Source organism: Gobio gobio, assembly GCF_949357685.1.
Source record: "Gobio gobio genome assembly, contig: scaffold_169, whole genome shotgun sequence".
In the NCBI taxonomy this organism is placed as follows: domain Eukaryota; kingdom Metazoa; phylum Chordata; class Actinopteri; order Cypriniformes; family Gobionidae; genus Gobio; species Gobio gobio.
The window spans coordinates 34,906-56,987 of NW_027645705.1; the positions used below are offsets into that span (position 1 = coordinate 34,906).

The 22,082-nt window shown below is 41.9% G+C and overlaps 1 protein-coding gene across 1 annotated transcript; it reads right to left on the minus strand.

The window, feature by feature from the left end:
* Positions 1-1,891: 1,891 nt before the first annotated feature.
* LOC307122403 (uncharacterized protein) lies at positions 1,892-21,190 on the minus strand. Its single transcript, XM_079846389.1, has 3 exons — positions 21,135-21,190; positions 12,157-12,379; positions 1,892-4,244 (listed from the first exon to the last, which is right to left on the minus strand). The coding sequence occupies exons 2-3, from the start codon at positions 12,314-12,316 to the stop codon at positions 3,490-3,492; spliced, it is 915 nt and encodes a 304-aa protein (XP_079702515.1). The 5' UTR covers positions 12,317-12,379; positions 21,135-21,190; the 3' UTR covers positions 1,892-3,489.
* Between the last annotated feature and the right edge of the window lie 892 nt (positions 21,191-22,082).

Below are 22,082 nucleotides of genomic sequence, written 5' to 3' on the forward strand. Positions count from 1 at the left end.
CTATGGGTGGGTTGCATTAACAAGGATTCATCTTAAATCTAGTTTAAATCAAGGTTTAACTAATAATTCTGTTGCACCAAACTTTAACCTTGTTTAAAAATAAGCAAGTTTACATTTAAACCATCATTTTGATCCTGGATTTATTTATATTTAAAATATATTAACTTTAATCCTGTTGCTCCATAACTTTAAACTCAGATTTAAATCTCAATTATGGATTCATTTTAAACTTACATGTGAGGAGGTTTAAATAAAATATAGTACACCTATAATTAAACTATGCGGATGATTGAACAGAGATAGAAACAGTGGGTGTGTCGTCAGGTCTCAGAGAGGTGTTTATTGCAAATAAAAATGAAAAATAAAGCAAATTGAGACATTGGAGTGTGAGGATCGTGGCGGCCCGTGAGTTTACGCCTGCTATCGAGTCCAGAATCTGTCACTCATCTCGGTGTCGGACAAAGAAAAGAAGAGAGTATATTTAGCATTTAACAGCAGTGGGGATGATGAGGTGAGCGCCAGTAATCACGGCCACACCTCGTGTTTCTCATGCGCGCTCCACTCGATCGAATGTAATGGGCGGCGCTGTCAAGAGAGATAGTCACTCCGCCAATCGTGACAGTTGTTTTGGCATAAGTTACACTGCCACAATATACTCCATTAATTGATACTATAAATATATTTCCAGGTTTATGAAATCCGCACGCACAATGTTTGCATTGCTTGCTTGAGCAGTAACAGTCTCTCTACGTAGCGCTTTATAAAGACAGCTGACATTTTACAAGTTTATTTCCTTTATCGGCAAGAGCTACTTATGTCAGAGAGAGTTTCTGGTGGTCAATAAAGGAAATTGTATATTAGTATTGTTGGTGTCAATGGTAAATCCATCATGGCGGCGAAAATGAATTGTAAATGGAGGTTTTAATCGCAGGTTAAATTCTAATCCCCGATTTGTTCATCTGGGTTTAAAATTAAGTGGTGCAACACAACTCGATTTAAAATAAAGCCTAGATCAACAAGTCCTAGATTAGCTCTAAACTGAGTTTAATTTAATCCTTGTTGGTGCAACCCACCCTATGTGATTAGTTCATACTGTAAATCATTTAAGGGATGTTAATGTACAGTTCTTTCATAAATCAATTGATATTATGATCACGTGTTGTACTCTCAAAAATTGATAATCACAGTAAAAAAAAAAAAACTCACATTTTTCTTCACTTTTGTCCAGGCAAGAAGAAAAGGAGCCTGCAGCATCAGGAGCATATTGCTGTTTTAAGAGAGATGCAGGTGGCTGATATTCAACAGCAGGAGCTGAACCGGGCACAGAGGGAGCGCCATTTGCAGATGTCAATCGATGAGGCCCGGCTAGCGAGGGAACAGGAAGTGGCCTTAAGGGCGGAATTAATTGGCAAAGCGTTGCAATGTGCTTGGGCGTAAGCTTTTAGACTCTGTACAGACACAGACTGCTCCTGGGTGTCCAGCTACTGACGTATACAACACTATCAAACCACAGCCTGAACAGAGTTCTTGGTGAAATTCTTCAGTCTACAACAAACGCAGGCGAACGATATGTGTATGGGAGCTTGAAATCACGTGGTTTTCATATTCAGAGGTGGCGTGTCAGACAGAGTCTACAAGAAATCGATCCTATTGGACGATCCTTCAGAAGACGGCATACAATCCATAGACAAATTTACAGTGTTGTAAATCCAAATTGATTGCATACCGATTTGACCAATTGCATTAATGCTGCACTTAAACCAGCAGTTACTGTAATGTAGGCTGCACACAAATTAATGTTAATTCACAAATGAACATTGCTAGCAAACGTCTCCAATAAACTGCATGTTGACATTAGACTAACACTTAACTATGAACACAAACACTCAATGGCTTTAATTGGTTTATTTCGGTAGCAAACATTTAACTATAAATCTTAAGGTCTTTCCATTTAACCATTGTTTTTGTTTTTTTATTGTTTTTTTTTTACCATCACATTTAAATTACTGCGGTGTGAGCGCACTTGGACGTGATGGAAGAGGTAGCATATTTAAAGGTGCAGTACGCAATTTCTGAAAAACTGTGGGACTATCAAGATATGGTTGTGATCCTTTTGGGATGGGGCTTGGACATGAATAAATCATTATACAGTGCTTTCTGCATCCCCTAATCTAAAGTCTAAACTAGAGGTCGACCGATAGTGGATTTTACCGATAACTAGATTGGACCACACTTCCCGATAACCGATTAATCGACCGATAGTTTTTAAAATGGATACTGGATTTAAAAAAAAACAATTAAAACAGTGCTAAACTTTGAAAATGTGCTTTGAAACTGTTTGAAAATGTTTGAAAACATTAAAATATTACAGGTCAAATTAGTTTCTTTACTAATAATCTAGAAACATGCATGTACATTTCATAGGTAACACTATGCAAGTCCCTTTGCAACAAGGATGTATTGGCGTACATGAACTATAAGCATTATGCATACATTTTTACAGCATGTAGTAATATGAGCAATACAATTGTACCTTGATCATTCATGTTACTTCATAGTGCATTAACCAAGTTTAACAGATAAAAATTAAAACAATTTAATGTTGAAATTAACATACTAACGATGAACAATACTTCATTTATTAACCTTAGTTAATGTTACAAATGGAATCTTATTGTAGTGTTACCATTTCAATCTAATAAAAAACAAATGCTCTGCTTTGTTTATGTTTCTGTCGGCAGCATGACGATACAGTTTGCTTTCTCACATCACTAATTTTATATGTGCAACATTTGGTTCGGACTTGTGTGTGTTTTTATCACATTGTTTTAACTGCTTGAGGTACTGCTATTAGCTTCCTCTCAGCCTCGACGACAAACATACACACTGCTGTTCTTTACCTGTTACTGCAGCATCTAGTCAAGAAATGAATTACTTTATAATGATTTGGCAACAAGTACTGTAGTGCTCTGTATTTCGCTGGTGTTTTAAACATCTGAAGTGTCAGCGCTCTCTCCGTTCAGCGCGCAGCCTCACGTGGTAATGTAAACAACACATGTGAGGTTTTTTTTCGCCTCTAGAGGCCGCTCTCCTGCTATATCATGCCAACAGACCCTTCTCAGAGCTCTCGTACTGTGTAATGACAGCGCACCCTTCTCCAGCAACGGACGCAACACGGGAAAACTATCGGTGAGGATTTTTGCCGATAACCGATTGTTCCACCAATCAACTATCGGTGCCGATTAATTGGCAAAACCGATGAATCGATCGACCTCTAGTCTAAACTATTCATCACACATAAACAAGTTTCATATCACTTAAAGATCTCCCTGTTACAAGTTACTCATCTAACATGATCTCATGAGCTTATAAGTACGCAAAGTCAGTCCGACACACTTGCGTTTGCATAAACACTAATGGGCGTATGTACAGCTTCTAAATCAGTTTTACATAAAAATACTTTTGGAAAGTACAAATGTTTCCTTTATTCTACTTCTCCCCAGAATGAATTCTCATGTGGACTTTAAGGTTTCCATCTTGACTGAAACTGTCTCCACAGTGAGGGCAGGTGAAACGGTTATTTCCATTGTGAATGTTCATGTGGACTTTAAGGGTTCCTTTCTGAGTGAAAGTTGTTCCACACTGTTGGCAGGTGTAATGCTTCTCTCCAGTGTGAGTTCTCATGTGGTATTTAAGATGTTCTTTTTGCCTGAAACTCATTTCACACTGTTGGCAGGAGTAAGGCTTCTCTCCAGTGTGAATTCTCATGTGGATTATAAGGTTTCCTTTTTGATCGAAAGTTACTCCACACTGTTGGCAGGTGTAATGCTTCTCTCCAGTGTGAGTTCTCATATGGTTTTTAAGATTACCTTTTTGCCTGAAACTCATTCCACACAGTTGGCAGGTGAAAAGTCTTTCTTGAGTGTGAGTTCTCATGTGTTTTTTAAGGGTTTCTTGTTGATTGAAAGTTACTCCACACTGTTGGCAGGGGTAAAGCTTCCTTCTAGTGTGAGCTCTCATGTGAATTTCACGGTATCCATGCTTTTTGAAACTTAGTCCACACAGATGGCAGGTGAAATTACCGACAGTCCCTGTCTTTTGAACCCTTTTTCCTGAAGTAGTTTTTTCAGTCTGCGAGACACTCAAAGATTTTTCATCAGTTATGAAATCATGATGTGTCTTTTCCTGATCTTTCTCTTCCATTTCATTCAGATCTTGACTCTCCTCTTTCAATGGCATCAGGTCTAAGCAAAAAAATACATAAAAGTTAAAAATTAATCCCAGTTTAATGCCACAAAGCAACAGACAATAACACATTTTGACACAAAACATTAATAACATGTATACTGGATCATATACACCAGGGGTGCCAAACTCAGTTCTTGGAGGGATTCCTGGTTGCATTCGCACCGCCATATATGAACTCTGAAGTGCCGTCACAAGTCAGAGATTACTTAATAAGCACACAGTAACTTTAATTGATTTTATTGTAAAGCATGTTCAGGACTCTTATGTAAGAGAACTTTTTATTGATTTCACCTCAGCTTTTAATAGAATGCAGGTTCACTTGCTTCTATCACGTCTACAATGTGAATATAAATTCTGCTGTGGCAGGGCCAGCCAGCTAGGTTGAAAAAATATGCCAACAAAGACACGTGGATACGTATGCTGAGCCCTGGGGGGGTTATAAGCCACAGTAGCTCAGCAATCTGCCTCGAAACACCTTTCTTGTGCATTCCAAGTGATTAAGGCGATCATCCGAAATTTCATAGAACCACAGTTACATGCGTAACTAGCATTCGGTTTCATTCCTACTGACCACCAGAGGCAGTGCAATCACTACTGCATGACACATACTAACATAGTCATGAGGAATGTCACCCACCTGATGTTAAATTGAGCAGTATACGGTCTAAATTGAGCAGTAGAGCTCACATAACACTTCAAGACATCCAGTAACCAACGCAAGCACAATTCGCAGGAAAGTGAGGATTCAGAGCAAGTTCAGACAGCGTGCACCCTTCAGAAAACTGCAGACAAGACTGGAAGATCCACCAACTGGAAAATGATATGCAGAAATGTACGCTCGTCCAGTATACGTTGAAAAAAGCTGAAGATGCTCAGATTGTTACGTTGCAGAAATCCTGTGTAATGTCTCCCATAACAGAGGGATAGGTGGAAATGCATATATAGGCATTTCGGCCATTTGTGAGATCCTGGCCCAAGGAACTGGACACTTCCATCTTTGCAAACCATAAGCGACAGTGAGTGTTCATCTCTGATGCAAAAAGAGCCACATGGAGAACATGGAGGCCTGCCAGTACCAGCATGAAATACTTTAGAGCCAAGAACACTGCACACAGTTCCAGCCGGTTGATATGTTCTGTGGCCTGGGTCAGTGTCCAGTGCCTACAAATACCCCTCCGATTCCATGTTGCCCCCCATCCTGTGGGAAGTGTCTGTCGGGCACACCTCCCTTCAGAAACGACCTGTCTCCACCGCCTCAACGCACGTATGCAACGGTGAGAAACTACAATCAGTCGATGCCAAAACCGTTGTTCCATAACTGGAGTGGTCTGAGGTGGAGTAAACCCAGGGGAATCACTGGAGTGGTCTGAGGTGGAGTAAACCCAGGGGAATCACTGGAGTGGTCTGAGGTGGAGTAAACCCAGGGGAATCACTGGAGTGGTCTGAGGTGGAGTAAACCCAGGGGAATCACTGGAGTGGTCTGAGGTGGAGTAAACCCAGGGGAATCGCCACTGTAGCCGCCATTAACATTACTATTAGTTGTAGGACCACCTCATACTGCAAAGACACACCCGGGTGAAAACGAGTCAAAAGTTGCAAAATGTTTGTCACACATTCCTTAGACAGGGAGGCAGACATTAGGTGGGAATTCAGGGTCATTCCTATGAACGTAGTGGTCTGTGTTGGAATCAGACAGCTCTTTTTCATGTTCATGGAAAAGCACAACTTCTCAAAAGCAGTCTGGAGTTGGTAGCACTTTGAACTGGTAGGATTGATTCAGGAAACTGAAACACAGAAACTTTCTGTGATGAACAACAATCGTGACGTGAAAGTATGCATCTTTCAAGTCGACAGGCCGGAAACCACCATCCTTCTTGGGAGCAAGAAGATACATTGAATAGAACCAGTCTCCCTGAATGAGGGTATGAACTCTGTCTATGGTTCCCTTCTGTAACAGTGAACACATTTCCTGACAGAGAACCAGTGCGTGAACTGACAACCGTAGCAACAATTCTTGAAAACCTGGGAGGCTGGTATTGAAACTGTAGAGTATATCCCCTGCTCAGAGTCATCAAAACCCAGGGGTCTGATGTGTTGGTCCTCCAGTACTCCAGCTCTATAGTAAAACGCTCGCTCACCGGCCTGATTATCTCAGGTTTTATGCGCGCGATTTTTAGTGGTTGCACTGGGACGCTGATGGGGTCCTCCTGGCAACTGTCGATGAAGTGGCTGAAAAACTCTAGCATCCTCAGTAACATGAGGACTTTGAGGGGGCTGTGACTGAGGTGTAACAAAATGCTCTGATGTGGCATAGTGATGCCGTGTCTGAACTAGGCATCCTAAAAGGTAGGGTTTCGCTGCACCTGCGTCAGTTGATGAGTGGCTTCAGGCTGCTATAAATTACTATAAATTTGCTTGTTTGAGGTGTACCATAAAGCTCACATTACAAATGTTAGTAATACGTATGTAACTCTGTCATTTATTTATTTTCCAAACAATGGCAATTTTCTTCAAATCTGCAGTTCTGGGTATGCGGACCCAAAGCAGCTTTGGTGCCTACGCTCTGCTCTGCTCCTGCGTTCTCATTGGTTCGCTGGCATATGAGGGATTTAATGAGCATGGTAAGTTGTGAGCGAATCGCTCGCACAAGAGGAAAAATTAGCTTTTACTGCCAGATCTCAAATCTCACCAAAAATCACATTGTGTTTGATACAAAATTAAATAGACTGAATCCAGTGAAAAAATTCATAACTGAAACTATTATTCTTTTTTTAAACACTTCTGAGACACATTTAAATTGACACCTGTCATGGTGTTTCTAATCTGTCGTCTCTGATTTAGATTTGTGTCCTCAGCTGATGTGCTGTCCCGTTTAAAGGTCCCGTTCTTCTTGTTTTTTTAAGCTTTGATTGTGTTTACAGTGTGCAATATAACGTGTTCATGTTTCGCGTGTCAAAAACACAGTATTTTTCACACAATTTACTGATCTGTATACCGCTGTTTTCACTGTCCTAAAAACGGGCTGATGAGTTCCTTGTTCTATGAAGTCCCTCCTTCAGAAATACGTAACGAGTTCTGATTGTGCCAGCGGTTCCCGTGTTGTGATTTGACCGCAGCTTAGCGCACGTTGCCCGGTTCCTGTGTTGTGATTCGACAGCAGCTTAGCGCATGTTGCACGGACAGGTCACGCCTCTTACCGTAACGGGGAGATGTATGCGCTCAATAATCTCTAAGTACAGCGTCCCTGGGAAAGCCAAACAAAGGTGATTTGACTCCGGGATGAAAATAACAGCGTCTCGACGACAAACAACCTCAAACGCAGCACTTCCTCTTCTCCACGCAACACTTCCTCTTCTCCACGTGGGAGAGCAACAAGACCTTTTTTGCGTATTCTTGTGGGCGGAGGTTAGTCAACAAACTGTTCTACTGACGTCATTAAAGCAGGATGTAGAGGGATGTAGTCCAAACCGGCCGTTCACTGTAGGCTTTGAAAGGGAACTTCTGTTAAATAAAATATCTCGCTTGGCATTGAACTTTGAGCTTTATAATTTTACAGGTATTATTTATGCTCTAACACCAACATTACACACTAACTGAAGTTTGAACAATGGGATCACGAAGAACGGGACCTTTAAAGGTAAAGCATTTAGTTTATGTGGCATTAGTGCCACCTAGCGGAATTACACAAATACAGCATATTTTGCAAACGGCCCTCCCGTTCGTCACGCCAGACTCAACTCAAACAACTCAACAGCTTTTACGGGTGCTTGGGAAGGAATCAACAGGTAAATGTAGGTTCAAATATATTAGGAAACTTTTAGCTGTGAGAGTAAGCAACTGATCAGCTAACACACCGACTAGAGCGATGGCGAACGTGCTTATTTCAAACTCATCCAACATACAGGTGCATTTATGACACAACACGTCACTCAGCATACCAAGGGTTAAAACCGCTCACCACTGATATATATATATATATATATAAAATATATGTAACAGATGTACTTTCCTGACTGGAGCTGTCCACAGAAATGTCCCCGTTTTACAGTTCGTTCAAAACAACCCGTAGAGTTACTGCAAAAAAAGAGCAGCATGAGCAGCTGCTGGTTATAAGAGCAATCGTGTAGTGATTATTTTCAGCAGCAGATGGTGCTGTGAGCTACACTGACTCTACGCGCCGCTATTTCATGAAGAATATAACCGAGAGCAGAGCGCCATTATCATCAAATATCAAAAGAAACATCTTTATCGCTTTCAAGTTAGAAACATACTAACTATTCATGTTAAATTAAAGTAATAATGTTTGCATGTGCTTTATAAGAGAGCCTCAACAGGGATTGTTTTGTCCTGAAGTTCCGCAGTCACAAAGCAGTGATTGTCACATCTGAACTATAAAAAACCCCAAACAATTACACTTGCAATAAAAACATGTGCAGAATACACACACTTTCTGCTTAAAATGAGCCTTAATTAGACCAATGAAGGACAGTTAGAGTTATTTTCAAGCACAAACGTAACAAAACATTTGAAGTAAAAAAAGTAATTTATATAATATAAACTTGTGAAAATTAAAATATTAAATACAATTATAAAATGTTCAAATATTTGTTAAATAGTATTTATCATATTAATGTTGTTTTATTTTTGTAATTTTTAATTTTTTGTTGAGTCATGTTATAATATTTGTTGAATAGTTTTATTTATGTTTAGGTTGTTTTATTTTTGTAATATGTTTTTGTTGAGTCGTGTTATAATTTTGTTTTGAACTGCTTGTTATTTACAATGGTTAGGCTTCTATTAATTGTTTTCATTGTTTGTTTGGTTTTTGCAGGTGCATTGAATTGTATTACATCCAGACCAAAAATCCTAATAATCAAACTAAATCATAATAATTATTAATGTTAATAATAATATAGGGAGCCCACAACAACAACAACAACAACCATTCAAAAATATATTGTCCCTGTTTTTTAATTAAAATATAATAACAAATTAGATTTTGACCACTCAAATAGGAAATGTCCCCGGTTTCCATTTCAGAAATCTGGTCACCTTAGTATTTAGTAGGGCTGTAATCTCCCAGTCGATTATTAGTCGATACGGTGTGGCTCGACCAAAATGAGAGGGGGTTCAGCGAAAAATCGGCAGCTGGCAGCAGGAAGTAGCTGCCGTTGACAGCCGGAAGACATGCCATATTAGGAGGGACCTGCTATTTCGTGGCAGCCAATCAGCATCGTCCAACGTAGTAACAACCAATCACATTTAACTGAAAGTTAAGCGACAGCAGCCAATATTGGCGCCGGTGAATCTTCAGTGATGGCCTCGGTAAATTCGTAATTAGTATATTAATTATCAGATTAATGAATTATTGTTGCTCTGTAAGTTGGATTTTAACTTTTATGTTAGAGACAGTGTATCTGTGACTACTTGAATTGGTTAATTTAATCATTTGTAGAAACGCAGCTTGTGCCTCCTGGTTTGCCAAGGGGTGATCATTAACTTCAAATTACTTTACCATTACCATTAAATATTAGCGTTTGTTAACACGTTAACTTAATCTATTGATTAGAAAAAAGCTCATGCTGATTTATTGGAATTATTAAGCTCAGCCGTGATGATACACGTACAACACGAACCATGTCGTTTATTTGTGTGTGTATCTAATTTTTCAGGGGATTGTCTGATATTCAACCATTTATTTATTTGTTTTGCTATTGCATTGTTTTTTTTTTTGACAAAAAAGTTATTTTAAGAACTACTTTTCTTTCTCACTCTGTGTACACTCAGTTCTACACTTCTTGTGATTTAAATGTGGTTACAATAAAAACTGAGAAATTTAATGGTTTAGAAACATGTCTTCAATTATTCTTTTTAATCATGCTCATTTTTATGCTCCTCAAATTTAAATATTCAGGTGTAACAAATTGGAGAGAGAAGTCGGTGACAAGTCAAGAATACTACCAGATGTACACTCTGCGATTTAATCTAATCTTTCTTTCTTTTTTTTCCCCTTAACTTGCCTTTAACTTAACTTTTCTTTCTTTCTAATTATTTTCTTTCTAACTTGTCTATCTTTCTAAAAGTTACAGCTGTTTTATAAAACAAAGACAAGAATGTATTGAAATACTACAAATGTAAAACTGAACTTAAATAATGGCAAAATTAGATTTTAAATAAAGGTAATTGAGACAATGTTCTTTTTTTCTCTCTTTTAGACAGGACTTTAATGAATGTTTATGTGCATTTAATAAATATATGTGTATTTATACATTTCATTATTTAACAAACATGTACACTCATAAATTATATTTATACACATACAAATTCATAATTTCAAGTGTAGCTTAATTTTTGTTTTCTGTATTATGTCTATGATCTTCGTTAATTGATTTATTTGATAAACCTTTTTAAATCAAATACAAAATTACAAATTTAAGTATTTTATTTAAATAAGTACTAAAATGATATATAAATTGATAATTTATTTGCTTTGCTAAAAGCGGCATCCTCCGACTTCTGGTTATTAGCGGCAGCTGACGTCAGCTGCCAGTGGCAGCTACTTCCTGCTGCCAGCTGCCGATTTTTCGCTGAACCCCTACTGACCAAAATTTCAATTTTTTTGCAGCGTTCATTTAATTAGTTTGGCCGCATTTATTTCATCAGTTTGGCCGCGTTCATTTCATCAGCTTGGCCGCGTTCATTTCATCAGTTTGGCCGCGTTCATTTCATCAGCTTGGCCGCGTTCATTTCATCAGCTTGGCCGCGTTCATTTCATCAGTTTGGCCGCGTTCATTTCATCAGCTTGGCCGCGTTCATTTCATCAGGTGGAAAGCACTAATTGCTAATGGGGGTGTTTTCAGAGCACCCCTGTTTCACAGGTAACAGTCTGCCTTCAGAACACCCCCCTTGTTTTCACTTATTTTGGATTAGCCAAACCCGCTGGAGAAGAGAGACAGATTGAAGCACGCTACTTTGCTGTATAGGCCTATTATTTATTTAATTGTGAGAGCGTGTTCCTAGTCAGTCCTCTTCTACCATGTCAACAAAGACATCGGCAGTGTGGAAGCATTTTTAAAAAATAGAAAATGGGACAAAAGTTGAATGCCAATTTTGCAAGCAACAGTTTGCATATCACAGCTCGACGACAAACATGTCATCACCTAAAGACGGTAAGCTAACTTGTCTGCGTTAGGTTGCCTCGTCTGTTTAGAGTTGCACTTTATTTAGTTTCTGCTCTTGATCTGGCTTGTTTAATAAATATTATTTTTTTTATTAAAGTAGACGTGCCTTTTGTGTTTAAGAGTAAAAGCTTTAAGTTAATAGTCTATTCGTGTCTCAGCCGTGAAGCTGAGCTGATCCTATGTTCGAGCTGCACATAGTGGCTACAATGAAAGTGTCTGTCAGTTATTATAATACATATGACAAAAACACTTGTCTAAATTATGTTGCATATTCCTCAAAAGTTCTTGTGATGATATCACTAGTTGACAACATATTTTCGGAAATCATAGGCTATGATATTGCGCAGGTGCACGTGATGCAACGCTGTCTGAGCCGACAGACTTGTGTCAGACTCATTTCAGTTTAAAATAATCAGGTCAAAAACTATTTAATATATATAATTATGTATAATTAATTTAGGCAGACAACAAGGCCACCAAGTACTGCGCACAGTGTGCAGCTAATTAATTGAACGTTTTTTTTCCTAACGTCATTTTTAGTCGAAAATTTCAGGACTTCAGTCGACCAAGATTTTCTTTGGTTGATTACAGTCCTAGTATTTAGGGGATTTTTAGTAAAATATTAAAGGGAAAATATTACTGACATTCTACAAAAATATCCTTAATTTCTGTAGAGCTGGAGATTTGAAAAAAGATGACTGAGTTGAGCTTTGAGAATTAAACCAACCTGTTTGTTCCTCAGTTTCTTCATGTTTCACTCTCAATGTTTCCTCACTCTTCATTTCTTTACTCTCTTCTTTCTCTGTTTGTTCCTCAGTTTCTTCATGTTTCAAACTGAAAACATTTTCAATCTTCAAGTCTTCACTTTCCTCTTTAATGAAAGCCATCTTTATAACAGTGTGTCATGTGGATCTCAGTCACTTCCTCAGGAGTTTGTCTGTTTGTTTGTCCTGTTGAAGAGGAGAATAATTAACAGAAAGAAAAACAAATCCACACTAAATCATTTCAGTAGTTCATCGCACTAGTAATGGAGTCAGTCAGAGGGATAGTTTTTTTTTCAAAATTACAGAATTCTAATTATTATTCGATTCAACTACCGATGTATCGGCCAATGATTGGTAGCGGCCGATAAAAGCTGTTATTTTCACTGTTGGCCATCTGCTGACTGTTTAAAACAGACGATGATCAGGGCAGATGGTGTCCTGTCAATCAAAAGGATGAAGACAAACGTGTCCGACTGCAAATCATACTGTGTGTGAAGAAAATGTCTTGTGTTGAATTTAGGTCAAGATAACGCAACAATAATGCAGACAGTTAAAAATAGCAACATAAAAGCGTCTCTATTTGACCCTATGAATCACCCGTAGCTCAAGCCAGGGTTGCAGGTCTGCGGTTTTCCCTACACTAAACATGATCTGTAGCGCCTCTCATCCAATAAACGCAAATAAATTGCTTTGTTACTTCTAAAAAGAATCAACATCATCTTTCCAATTCTGACCATTTTATCAGGAAATTCAAAGAATAAATGCCGTTTTGACGCTCCTACATGTGACGTGACAGATCGCTGTAGCGCCTCAGTTCATCTCTAGCACTTTAATACAAGTTATATCTCAAAAAACATTTATGAATATCAAAAGATATGTTGAAAGATACACTACAATTTACCGAAATACAACTCATGTAAACACTCAATCCCTGTTTCAACCGTGGAAATATGTCAATAAAACAGCTTGTAGGTCACTGCACATTGTATTTAGCCAAACGTTAGCTCAGGAAAGTCATCCGATGTTCACCGTTTGTTAGTTAACAATAAAGAAACACTAGAGAGGAGCTTATTTACTGTTAATTATATATGTTTGCTTGAATAAATTTGACATGGTCACAAGTGCTTATGAAAAATGCCTTAAATGTGCAACATTCAGTATGTTTTTTATTTGGGTGTAATTAGCCCATTATATCTGAAATAAATAGCAGTTTAATATGATACCTTTGTTGTTAATTGCAACCAATTCATAGTTTTCAATCACGTGACTGTCGCGGAGCCTTGGAGGGCAAAACCGCCATAGAACTGCAGCACAAGCCTGTCAAATTTCCATCTTAAAACAAAAATATGTGAACAAGATGCACGTTTTGGGCACTTATGATCCATATACAGCACCTGCTGCAGTATTTCAATCACTGAAAACAGCGGGACGTTTTTAAAACGCTCAAACAGTATAGGGTGAGCTGTCATTTTAAACACAGATTAATTACGCAGTAAAACGTTAAAGAGCTGATCAAGCAGCAGACGGAGGTGAACTGAAGAATCCTTAGTGCGGCCCACCCTTAAAGTGAACAGTGATATTAAAAGATCAAATTCAGTTAATACCTTTTTGATGATGCGTACTATATACAGGCAAATAGATGAGGCAAGAATATGAACACAACGTGCTTTCTTTATAATGGGTTTCGATGGGGAAAACACCAAACGAGAAACCTTGTGTTGCACTAATATTCTGTGTTCGTCTGCTTTGTATGCAACATCATTAAGGTGTATATTGAATTTGGTATTTTAATATCACTGTCTTACCGCATTAATACTGACTACAAACCTGGTAAAAATGACTAGTGGGCAATGGAGGAGAGCCTTGTTTTGCCCTCCAGGTGGGCGTTCCTATAAGCGTGTGACCACACGTGAAAATGTCTCAGGTTACAAATGTAACCTTTGTTCCCTGAGAACAGGGAACGAGACACTGCATCAGCTTCGACGCTACGGGGAACGCCTCCAGCGTGACTGGTGCCTGAAATCACAATGAAAAAACTTCAATCCTATTGACCGGTGACAGCCTATGATGTCATCAAGGTGCGACCAGGAAGTATATAAGGGCGCCTTGCCAACATGACAGTATCTAATCGTCTGAAGGGACTGTTTTCGGCAGGCAGGCCCTGCGGCATGGCAAAGTGACGCAGTGTCTCGTTCCCTGTTCTCAGGGAACAAAGGTTACATTTGTAACCTGAGACGTTCCCCAGGGAACTCGCACTGCGTCAGCTTCGACGCTACGGGGAACGATATACCCACGCCACCATGCCGATGGGAGTGCATGCCCACTGGCAGTGACAACTGTCAAGACAAGCAAATTCTACTGAAATGCCTGAACCACTCCCCTTCTGGTCACATTAGGCTGTCAGTGACAGCGCTCCCTACGGTCATAGCCCAAGCTATCGCCCAAGAATGAACCTTCACACACATGAGGTCCTTCCCAGGCCCTGCTCGAAGGCCTGGAACCACCCATTCGACTTAGAAGGGGTTCCTTTAAGGGAACGTGGCAAGGGAACTACGAGGGAACCCTATGCCAGTCACTATTCGGGAGGTTCTCACCGAATGCCACCAGGGAGACCTGACCAGGTGACCCAGTCTGTCATGGGACACGTAATACGGTCAACCCTGTCTGTACAGTACAGAGCCTCTGGTACTCGCCTCCGAAGAGGCATCCCGCTAGGGTGCTGCAAGAAAGGCAGTGACATCCACTAGCCGGATCTCAGAGACGGGTTATCCCGGAGAGCAGCTCTCAGCGAAGTGCTATATAACCCTTGCTAGCGAGGGGAGTTTAGCCGCTCGATCCTCGGATCTACCAAGCACCTACTTTAAAACGTGCTTAGGAGGCCAGAGGCCTTACAGGCTGAATATGCCAGGGAGGCCCCGAGGGGCCTACAACCCTTAACCAGCGCCAAGCGGCCGTAAGCTCATAGTAGACCCTCATTCGAGAGGAGCTCATAAGCCTGCCTGGTAGGTAGCCATGCCGTAGGCAAACTATGAAAGTCCCCTCCCGTGGGGACCGCATAGCAGCAGCAACGTCTCATCGTGCTAGGGTAAGAACACCGCCTCCAGGTCTCGCGAACGGCCAGAGACCGGCGCCTGATAGCGGGTGACCACTAGCTGTCAGCGTAAGGCCAGTTGTGCGTTCCCGCCAGGGGAACTCGTTCCCCATGGAGGCCGAGAGGAGCCTCCACCTGGTAACCCGTGCCGACTGCTCGCGTGTCCAACAGCGGAGCTCGCCCTCAGGAAGGCCATACGGGCCTGAAACCTGATCGCAGTCGTGCTAGCCCTCGAGGTAGCTGGGAAGATAGGGACTCGCATCATCAGGGAGGCCTAGCGGGCCTACCACCTGCAAAAATGCCGGGCATTTCTCCATCACAGCCCTCTGCTCAGTGACTGGACCTATCCAGAGACCACGAGACAGGAGCGTGCCCTCAGAGGAGGCCACGTGGGGCCTACTACTCCAAGCGAATCCCACAGGGAAGCCCCGTGCAGCTTGCCTGATAGCATCCAATGCTACGATCCGTTACCGAACCTGGGGACCGGGGAACGATTTCAGGGAGGCGCAATGCCTCCACCTGATAGCAGAGCGTGCCGCCCATAGCCAGAATATCCCTGCACTCAGGGAGGCCAGTTGAGGCCTACTACCTACTAGCACTCCTGCTAGCCATCCAGCGCCTACTAGCAGCTTGTACCAGCCGTCGAGGGACTCAATGCCCGTGGCGCCCCCTCAGGGGAGACCAGGCAGCGCCCGCTGACCACAGCAGGCCCTCAGGGAGGCCAATCGGGCCTACCACCTGAGCGAAGGAAACCCAAACCGGGAGCCTACCCCTCAGGGCGGCCTTAAAGTAGGCTGGCTGCTGCGCCTGGGCTGGCGGCAGCTGTCTGCTGCTGACAAAGCCTGGAAATCCAGTTCACACCTGGGAACTCATCCCCAAGGAGACTAGTTGACGAGGTTACTGCTGACGTCGACACCAGTGGAGAAGATCCTCCAAGGCCCACTCGTGGGCCATGGCGTCGAGACTTTCTTGCAAGGAGGCCGGTTGACGCCTACTACCTGTCCTGAAGTCCAGCTGCCCAGACTGCCCAAGCTGGCTACTAACAACCAGCTGGCTCCTACGCCCAAACCTGGGGCTGGCTCCATCCCAGAGGCGGCTAGGGACAACTGCTTCGCCGTGTCCTAGGGCCCCCAGGACAGCGCAGTCTCTCGGGCAGTGCCTACAAACATGGACCTAATCACATTGCCAACAGCAGTGTACTCAGCGAAAGTGCTTAAACAAAGACCCTCTAAAGCGAGGGGAGTACAACTTACGTCACCTGCCTCGGGGAGGCTGTCTTACTTTCCATGCAGCGGCCATCCATAAGTGCGAGAGCGTCAGCCATTGGCAATGCTCGGGCCTCAGGGGAGCTTCCGACCAGAACCTCAACAGAGGTTTATCCGATGTTCAGTTCAACCCGAGCCCTAAAGGAGGTGGAGCAGAGACAGAGCAAGGGTGAAACAATACCTTTTCTTTAGAAAATATAGAACCCACCGGCCGAACATCCTCCAGGAAGAGGCCGAGGGCCGCCAAAAGATGGCGGCCACCAAGCTCTGAAAGGCGGAAACGGCAGATAAAGTCTAATCGCAAACCAGCGAAAGACGCTTCACTCCGCCCCACGACCACTGGCAAAGTCGCTGTCTGCTGCAACACCCCGACTGCGTTACTCGTAATCCCAGAACGCAGAGAAGGGGGCGGGCCTTGGCCGGACGACTCTGTAACAAGAGGAGGCTGAAACAAGGATGCATAAACCACGCCATGTTCTTATATCAAAAGACAGGCCAGGGGCGAACAACCTTCATTAAAAGGGAACGCCCCCATCCTTGACAAAGCCTAGGCCAAGTGGTGCGACATAAGACCGCACTAGATCTACTCAGGGCTCGGGAAAGAAATATTATTACCTCTAATATTACACACTGAGGCCCCGAAACCCCTTTTCCCAAAGCCCCGCAGAGCTGGGCGCAGATCTTACTACAGCTCGCGCATTAGCGCGTACCCGGTCTTCAGCTACTTCCCACTTTTACGCTAGGAAAAACACAGCTCGCCCTCTACACTACAAGCCCTCGGGCAAGAGCGCGAATTAATCATCCACATAGTGGGAAAAATAACACGGAGAGGCAGCAAGACTCCACTAGCAAAAGTGAGGCATACACACACAACCACACAATGTTGCAAAGAAGATCGTTCTTAGCTTACTCACGGGGAGCTGCAGGCCCTGCGAAATCCCTCGATGATCCAAAATTTCCCCAAGCAATCCCTCAGGGGAGCGACGGTACAAAAGTCCTGAAAAACATAGTTTTGAAAATGTTTCGCCCTCATAGAGGGGGACTCACCAATTGCTCCTCGCGGTGCTTCAACCCAGCCATCGAGCTAGTATCCGCCCGCCATCCTGAGGGGGGCGCTTTTAACAAACAAACCAGGCGGGCCGGCAGAATCTTACATCTTCTGCTCATCATGGGCCCACCAGCCTGATGTAAAGCGCCCGGGGAAAAGCCAGAGGAAGGGAAAAAGGCAGCGTTCATCTCCGCGTCCTTGAGGGCGGAGTACACTGCCTGCGCTGGTTCCGGTTACCAGCCCCGGCTTCCTTCCTCCTCCTGTTGCGGGTGTCCCGCCTCCCCTGCGCACCAGTCCTCCGCGGCGGGGGCGCTCGAGAGGCGATGCTGGCTTGCTGTTCCTGTCTCCAGTCCTCAGACTGGGACGGGCCGGGGACACCCGACTGCCTGGGCGCGGTCCCGGACCTCAGCGGGATGCATGTTCTAAATGCTGCCGAGCGCGCCTTTGCCTCTCCGAACCTTCCCACCACCGCCTCTACGGAGGTGTCAAAAAAGTTTGCATTGCAAAAGCGAGGCATCCAGGAGAAAGGACTTCTTTCTCCCCGATGTCCAAACGGCTAAACCACAGATGTCTCTCTGTGGCCACCGTCGCTATCTGTACGGTGGCCCGGAGAGCAAAAACCGCGGTCCAGCGCGTCTCGACTACCGCCTCAGGGGGTCCCTCCCCCTGATCGAGGTCCCTCAGCAGGTCTGCATGGTAAGCCTGCAACACAGCTGTGGTGTGCAAAGCCGCCGCAGCGTGACCCACTGACATGTACGCCCTGCCATTCAGGCATTAGACCGGCAGGATGGGAGCCATAGTGTCGCCGGCTGCCCAGAGGCGAGATAAACATAACTTCTTGTCCACGGGCTGACCCGACACACCCCCAGCCAGGCAGTCCCTCGACATCAGCGAGATTTAGCTCGCCGATGTCGACAGATGCGGGGCTGAGTATGGTTTCTTCCATCCCCTCGAGATCTGCTGATGGAGATCGGGAATGAATGGAAGACTCCCCGGAGTTGGGAGGTCATGAGCGGAGAGAAACCGATCGTCCGAACTGTTTGGACGCTCAGCCTTTCTCCTCACGCGCCGCCAAGGCAGCTGCAGTCTACCTGCAGCGCGTTTCATGACCTCCAGCAACTCCCCGTACATGGGACAGAATGGTTGAAAAGCTTCAGTATTTTTAACTGACTCACCCATCCTCTGCTCGAGTGGAAGAGCGAAGTCCTCTCGCGATCTGGATCGTCCTCGACGAGCCAGATCCATCTGGGAACCACACTTTTGATGTTTAGACGCTGCTCAGCCTCAGCTCGAACGGGGCCGTTCCCAGATGCTGAAACCTCTCCCCTCGAGAAGAGGTCCAGCCGAGTTTGCATGCTCTTCTCCCAGACAGTAAATGCAAAGTGAGTGTGTATCCAAAGCGCAAGCTACCTGGTATACGTTTAAAACACACCTGCAGAAGTGCCGTTGCTTCTCAGCACACTTCAATGTTATCCTTCTTGTAGACGTTTCACGTGAAGACAGGCAAAACAGTCCCTGAAGACGAAAAGATACTGTCATGTTGGCAAGGCGCCCTTATATACTTCCTGGTCGCACCTTGATGACATCATAGGCTGTCGCCGGTCAATAGGATTGACATTTTTCATTGTGATTTCAGGCACCAGTCACGCTGGAGGCGTTCCCCGTAGCGTCGAAGCTGACGCAGTGCGAGTTCCCTTTCGAAAGGGAACTATGAAAAGTGTTGTGTTGAATGAGAGGCTTCTCTGTAGTTTGCAGCATTATTTGGGAGAGAGTTTTTTTTTTCTATAAGAGAAATCAAACTATTGGCATGGGCCGATATCATTGTGAATAATCGTATCGGCTGAGAAATTTTGTATCAGTTCATCTCTACACATTTAGAAAAAATATAAATTGAAACAATAATAAAAAAAATTATAAAAATGTATTATTTAAAATAAATGTACATCACAAACATGTTAAATTAATGTAACAGATATTCAGTTCTTTGGGCTTTTTAAAAACTTTAAAGGCTGTTTGAAAAATGAGCAAATTTGTTACTCCATTTGATGAATATAACTTTTATTTTACAAATTGGTGGTATCAGTTCTTTATTTAGATGCAGTTTTCTTCGCCTCTTTGATTATCTCATTTTCACAGGCAAGTCCTTTTGACGCAGTGTTTCGTTTTTAACATAACTTCTCTCTGAAATAATAATCATATCACACACCAAAGAAAAACTTTGGTTTTGAGTCTAATATATTATTAGTCTGTCAGTTGTTGAATTCTGATGGTCAGCTTTTGAGATTTACTGAACTATGTCTTAAATTTAAGTGTCATATTTCTGATAAAGAATATTGTATTGGCATGAATTCCTCTCTATTCATCAGTCAGAGCGAGAGTTAATGGACCTAAATGACCTGATTAGACAAAAACACTCAAAACTAACACTACAGATTAATAAAAGAATGTCAATTATTCAGACCTTTGATATATTAGTCAGTTTAGCTATTTGATATTTTGTAGAAATCGAGACAGAAATAGAAACAGAGCAATTCGAATCACTGAATCATTTGTTGTGAATCAATCGGTTCAATTTACTCTGAGAGTCTAAAGCTCCGGTTTATCGTCCTCTTTTTATTAATTTTCCAACAAAACATTCAATGACAAAAAACAAACAGAAGTTGGGGAATACGCATAACAGATCTTAAACATTACATTTTGCAAATTACTTTTTTTAATTTGAGAGATGTACACTTCTTATTTCTAGAAACTGAGTCATAAAATATTTTAAGATCTTTACAGAAAAACTTAAATGCAGGAGTGATAGACATTACTTTAGCTTTATGAATATGAAACTTCCCAAGAAGAAGAATTAACATTAATGTGTTATCAGTTATATCAGATCCAGTATTACAGTCCATGAAGAGGATCATAGACTCTCCTATTTTAATTATTTAGTCAAATGTATCAAAAACCACCACAGATATCCACTTCCAGAAGTTTCTGAATATTTACAATTACAAAATAAATGTATGAGAGTTTCAGATTTGATTTGACTAAAATAACATTGTGGAGAGAAGCCTTATTTAAACTAGTTAAGAAACATGACATGGATAATACCTGTGCAGTGTTTTAACATTAATGACCTTTAGTTTATTTGGCAGTAAAAGCGTATTACTTACTGACCAACTTTCTCAAATTAAAGTAAAGAGAAATATTGTTTCCTTTTCAAAACTGCTTTTGGGCAAAAACTGATATCTCGAGTAATGCCATTCCTGATGTAAGCGTTATTACACTTCATATCTTTATATTAACACAATACATTAACACAATATATGAACACAATATATGAACACAATATATGAACACAATATATTAACACATCCAATAATAAGTGTTGGAGTCTGAGATGAGCTGCTCCTTCTGTTACTCATGAGTTTATTCTGTTACTTTACTCACACAACACTGATAAATGTTAGATAAAGCGATGCAGTGTTACATTAAATAATACATCATTCATTCTGTGTCGCTTTAAACACTTTAAGCTTAAACACAAACCTTTCTCCAGCAGAAACACAACAGATGCAGGACCGGCGCAGCCTTATGACGTCACACACCAATACCAAAATAAAAGTCCTGCTCAACCAGGCCTGAGTCTAAAACCACAGAAGTGCATACATTTATGTTCATAAAATATATGAATAAAAATAATGACAAAATTCATGTTTTCAATGTATTGATGAAATACATTTAATAACACAATGGTAAGTTATTAATACAGTTCACATTAAGAGTTAAAAAATTAAAATTAAAGCAATATAACTTTTTTTTTCTTGATGATGTACTTCTTATTACTTACTTTTCCATGTAGACTCACATCTAAAGTCCCTTAAACCATCTAAAACCAAAGATGTCTTTGGAATGGACACGAGTATGCTTAAAGATCTTGGATCAGCTCTAGCCAAGCCCATTGCCTCCATCATTAACCTTTCTATTTCGAATGGATATTTCCCAGATGCCTGGAAATCTGCTATTGTTGTACCTGTTTTTAAATCTGGTGACTCCACTGCTTTAAATAACTATCGCCCTATCAGTATTCTTCCGGCTATCTCCAAAGTTTTGGAAAAAATTGTAGCCGAGCAGATTATCCATCATTTAAATAACAGCTCAGTCTCTCTCCATCCCATGCAATTTGGCTTCAGAGCAAAACATTCCACTGAGATGGCAACGTGCCTCTTTGTAGAGAAAATAAAATCGTATCTAGACTTGGGTGGTGTTGTTGGGGCTGTATTTTTAGACCTTAGAAAAGCTTTTGACACAGTAAATCACGACGTTCTTTTTAGTAAACTTTCTAATTTTAATTTTTCTTGTGATGTCCAAAAGTGGATGGAATCCTATCTGAGTGACAGGACTCAATCTGTTGTTATTAACAATTGTAGATCGGAGCCTCTTAAACTAGCTACAGGGGTTCCTCAAGGATCGATTCTGGGCCCTTTATTATTTAGC

Coding starts and splice junctions, on each gene's coding strand:
- LOC307122403 (XM_079846389.1), bottom strand. CDS start 12,316: ATGGCTTTCATTAAAGAGGAAAGTGAAGACTTGAAGATTGAAAATGTT. Junction 4,245..12,156: donor AGAAACTGAGGAACAAACAG/GTTGGTTTAATT, acceptor TTTTTTGCTTAG/ACCTGATGCCATTGAAAGAG.